Genomic DNA, 4,962 nt, shown 5'->3' with positions numbered 1-4,962 from the left:
ATTATACGCCTGCTGGAATCGAACCAGAATCGTATACAAAAAAAAACTAAGTAAGCACATTTTTAAAACATATTTACGTAATTAGAGTTTTGTATGATTCACGGTTAGTTTCACTAGACTTATATTGACCGGGATATAGACCGTGGACTGCGTCGAAATATCGGGAGCTCACAAATAATACAAAAGGTAATCACGGTGTATATTTACGTAATTACTTTCATCAGCTTGTCGCGGGTAAACGGGTCCATTATGGCATTGGTTACTTTTGCGCCATCTAGTATGTACAGCAGTTGAACTAGATTCAATGTAAATCCATCACAAATAGCGCCACAGACAAAAATACGGATGGAAATGTAACTACGTGTACGTCAGTTTGTTTTTATAACATTTTTATAAGAGTCCGATAGGTGACGCCATATTTTATTATCGTCGCTCCAGAACAACTCCAGACTACGAGGCGCGAAGCCGCGAACACGAGTGTGGAATCGATTTCGCTGATTAGCGAACTGGACTCCACACTCGCGTTCGCGGCTTCGCACCGCGATTCGCGCACGAGTGTGGAGGGAACTTTATATTAGTATTAAGAGCCATAACACACTACCGCACCGCACCGCGACCTTGGTGCGCCGCACCCATAAGTGAGAGCGAGAAAGAGCTATTTCTTTCTCGCTTATGAGTGCGGCGCACCGTGACCTTGGTTGGTAGTGTGTCACGCTAAAACAAAATAGACATTCCATTCCATTTTATTTCACTTTTTCAAATTATTATTCAAATGTACAAGTTTTATTAATATTATATCTTAAGCGCGCTCCAGACTACGCGGCGCGAAGCCGTGAACGCGAGTGTGGAGTCGATTTAGCTGATTAGCGAACTAGACTCCACACTCACGTTCGCTGCTTCGCGCCGCGATTCGCGCACGAGTGTGGAGCGTGCTTTACACTTAGATATTTATTTGTTATCTGAAATGATACCAAAAATTATTAGAAAAATACTGCTATATTGGCCATAGACTACAATTTCGCCACTGACAGCACTGACGCAAGTGTCAAATTGTCAATGTCAAAACATTTTGTCTATGCCTTTTCCTGTTAAGTTATTCCCGTGAGAGGTTGGTTTCGTGTTTCACAAAATCCGTTTTTATCTAAAATTATAATGCCAATTGAATGGAATCTCGCTAATATGCTTAAAAGAACAGTGTTTACCGGTTATTCGAAAGTTTATTTTGTTAAAATTGTGAATGTCAGCAGTGTTTCAGTTGATAACCTCTTTTGGTGTCTTGCGTTTGTAACTTAAAGCCGCCTGTTTCAGAAACAAAATGGGACGTTACTCTCGGGAGCCGGATAACCCAGCCAAGTCATGCAAGGCGCGTGGCTCAAACCTCCGTGTTCATTTCAAGGTAATTTCGAGCTTTGGTCGTAATGTTTACGTGCTGGTTATCTGACTCAGGTTATGGAGGTTAATGAGTGTTTATGTTGCAGAACACTTATGAAACGGCGATGGCGATAAGAAAGATGCCTCTGCGCCGTGCCGTACGTTACCTGAAGAACGTGACTGAGAAGAAGGAGTGCATTCCCTTCCGTCGCTTCAACGGAGGTGTGGGTCGCTGCGCACAGGCGAAGCAGTTCGGCACCACGCAGGGCCGCTGGCCCAAGAAGTCCGCGGAATTCTTGATGCAGCTGCTCAGGAACGCCGAGTCCAACGCTGACTACAAAGGCCTAGACGTTGACAGACTGGTCATTGATCACATTCAGGTATGTAATATACTGTTATTATCTATTATAAGTGAGTGCTCTGGTTAAATACTATCCGTTCAGTCTTAAAGAAACAATTTGGTTTAGTAAAAAGTTATGGGTACGGAACCCTAATAAAAAGCGATCTCTTCTAGACAACCTTTGGGTAGCAGGAAATTTAAGTACTTACTTTGAACGGGTAGTGCCGATATACATATAAATTAATAAACCGAAGACACAAATAATTTTATAAACTTGTTTTATTTGTTTTGTTTTATTAATTTAATAAGTTATTTTGGTTGTACTTTTGTTTTGCCTTTTTTGCTTGACAATGTGTATTTATTGCACAACCTGTTTTCTAAAGGCAAAAAGTATATGGTGTCAGGTAGTTTACAGGAAATAAATATATTATTTTATTTTTTCATGCCTGTCACCAACATAATGCTATACAAGTTAGATTAGCTAAGTTAAGTAATCATCATCATTATCCCCCAAGGTTGGTCCATTCTGTTCTGTGAGTCTGTTTTTTCCGGTAGTTGAGTTATATTTGGTAATCTGTTCCACCATGTGTGATGTGACAGATAGTCATTGGTAAACTAGGTTGAATTTGAAATATGGCGTGTCAGAATGTGGCAAACAAATGGAATGTTTTTCAATGACTGATGCAAATGTTATGTGATGGCAGTAATGTAAATGATAGCGGCCATGTTTTTATTTAATAGGTAATTTAACATAAATCAACACAGAAAAGTTCATCTTTCGGGTTCTTCTGCTATGCAGCTCACATTCCGCAATCAAGTAAAAGGCACAAATACTTGATATTGGAACACTGGTTTAGCTTTTTAGGGTTCCGTACCCTATTACTAAGACTCCGCTGTCCATCCGTCTGTCCGTCTGTCACCAGGCTGTATCTCATGAACTGTGATAGTTACAGTTGAAATTTTCACAGATGATGTATTTCTGTTGCTGCTATAAAAACACATACTAAAAAAAAAAAAAAATTAATATTTAAGTGGGGCTCCCATACAACAAATCTGATATCTTTGCCGTTTTTTGCGTAATAGTACGGAACAACTTCGTGCGTGAGTCCCACTCGCACTTGGTCGGTTCTTTTTTTTTTATTAATCGATCTTATGCCTTTTTTCATACTTTTTGTGAGGGTGTTAAAGCAAATCTGTGTTGACGACAATATTTACTGTCTGTCACTGTTAGAATTTTTTTATTGTATGGGTTGTTTCATAGTTGCCTACAGAGTAACATTTTTCTGTCAGCTAATTGTGGTTAGTGCAGCTGGCCCTTAATTAATTGTAATGAATATTGACAGTATGTCAGTGCTTATGCAGTGTTAATGTGTGCTGCAGGTGAACCGCGCGCCCTGCTTGCGCCGGCGCACGTACCGCGCGCACGGTCGCATCAACCCCTATATGTCCTCGCCCTGCCACATTGAGGTAAGCATGCATCACCTTCAATGATTTTTGCAAATGTGGTACACACAGCTGCAAAAGTGCATACTCAAAGTTGGTTGAAGTGTTTCTTATTGGGTCCGTGAGGGCAGCTACCAGATCCCGTGCTGCTACGCGAAAATGGTCTAGAAGACCTTACCTCAATTTCAAATTAATGAAGATTGGCGTTTAGATTTTGAAAAAAAAAACATACAGGGTGCGAGAAAAAGGTCATTATTCTCAAGTTTTTTTTTTGGTGCCAATTGATTTGAATTTCAGTTGCTTTTGACAGTTAATTCTAAGGTGGACCTTGTGTCATGTCCTTTATACAGAAAATCCCATTTGTGTGACCCGACCAAAAGCCTCAGCCACACAAAAGGAATGAGTATTTCATACAAAATGGCCACCCGGCCCGAATGAAGTTACCTCACTCCGCAGGGACATATAGAGAGAATCCATAGAATTGATAACTATGTACTGTTCGCAGGTGTGCCTGTCGGAGCGCGAGGCCGCGGTAGCGCGCGCCGCGCCCGCGGACGACGCGCCGGCCAAGAAGAAGCTCTCCAAGAAGAAGCTGGCTCGCCAGAAGGAGAAGATGATGAGGGAATAGAATAAACTACTCTAAACAGTATACGGCGATTTTATTGATCCTTGGGAGCAGTCCAGCAAGGTCGCTCAACTGAGGCCTTTCTCACACGGGGTGACCCAAAAATGACTACTAAGTAGTTATCGACTGCACAACTTAACGAAAATCGGGTTGGAGCTGTCATATAAATACGCGTTTGGTCTCGTTGCACTTGAGTCATTTTTGCGTGGTTCCCTGTGAAGCTAGGTCCTACTTTACTTATTTAGGGACAGATATGCTATAGTTAGTTTTTTTTAGTATTAGAAACAAGGTAAGCGATCTTGACGTCTTTTTATTACAAGTCACTTGAAAAATAAGTCGCAGCAAATGTGTTACAATTGGACGCCATTTAGGGAAAAGGATCCAATTCACAAAAAACTCAATATAATTTTGAACTTCCTGTCAAAACGAAAAGTCATTAATTTTAATGGCAAATTTTAGAGGATGGTTTATGGATGGTATAGAAAGGATGCCAATCTCTTATGGCAGAATTGTTGCAAAAGTGACCGTTTTCAGCTTTAATTAATAGTTCCTAATCTCTAGGCGCTAGTTAGGCTCTGGGACACGAGTATAACATGTAAGGCAACAAATAACCCGACCAAATTACGTAGGTTGTTTTTGGTAGTATTTCGGTGTATGGTGGCGCCGCCTAATTACTGTTTTTTGATGGACACTTTTCATACATAGAGATTTGGCAACTTTATATAGTCGCCATGCGCCGGACGATATCGGCCTGTCAGTTGTTCGAAGCTGTCAAATTTTTGTTCTAACTGACAGGCCGATATCGTCCGGCGGACTGATAATCTGCAGGGGCCCCTTTAGACGGTAGAGTTGTACCAAGTTTTCATTTCATGCCAAGTGCAGTCATTGATGCGAAATGTCAAGTTAAAGCTTCCAATGTGGTCAATAAGATGGCATAACCTAATATAATGCACAAAACGTACGTGATCAGTAGAGGGCAGCACTTGCTTTGGCGTGAAGTGTCAATGTACAGTTTGTGATTCCGATTCAGGCCACAAGATGGCATTCCCTTTAACGCGCACGTTCCCTATAGGGATCTGTTATTAATGTTATAGCCCATTTCATATTCTTATAGGGAATTATGGAATTTTTGATTAGCCGGGTCCACACAGAGCGAGCATAAAACGGCCAGTGTAGACGTGCC

General features: G+C 41.2%; 1 protein-coding gene across 1 annotated transcript; it reads left to right on the top strand.

Moving 5' to 3' along the window:
* The first annotated feature begins 1,044 nt into the window (after positions 1 to 1,044).
* Positions 1,045 to 3,803, top strand: LOC134749142 (large ribosomal subunit protein uL22). The gene is made up of 5 exons (XM_063684048.1): positions 1,045 to 1,108; positions 1,309 to 1,396; positions 1,479 to 1,751; positions 3,092 to 3,178; positions 3,660 to 3,803. Exons 2-5 carry the CDS (start codon positions 1,316 to 1,318, stop codon positions 3,780 to 3,782), a joined length of 564 nt encoding a protein of 187 aa, XP_063540118.1. The 5' UTR covers positions 1,045 to 1,108; positions 1,309 to 1,315; the 3' UTR covers positions 3,783 to 3,803.
* The last annotated feature ends 1,159 nt before the right edge of the window (positions 3,804 to 4,962 follow it).

Source organism: Cydia strobilella, chromosome 17, assembly GCF_947568885.1.
Source record: "Cydia strobilella chromosome 17, ilCydStro3.1, whole genome shotgun sequence".
Lineage (NCBI taxonomy): Eukaryota > Metazoa > Arthropoda > Insecta > Lepidoptera > Tortricidae > Cydia > Cydia strobilella.
The sequence above is the reverse complement of the archived record's forward strand: the minus strand, read 5'-3'. Positions and strand labels throughout refer to the sequence as shown.

Coding starts and splice junctions, on each gene's coding strand:
- LOC134749142 (XM_063684048.1), top strand. CDS start 1,316: ATGGGACGTTACTCTCGGGAGCCGGATAACCCAGCCAAGTCATGCAAG. Junction 1,397..1,478: donor ACCTCCGTGTTCATTTCAAG/GTAATTTCGAGC, acceptor TTTATGTTGCAG/AACACTTATGAAACGGCGAT. Junction 1,752..3,091: donor TGGTCATTGATCACATTCAG/GTATGTAATATA, acceptor TGTGTGCTGCAG/GTGAACCGCGCGCCCTGCTT.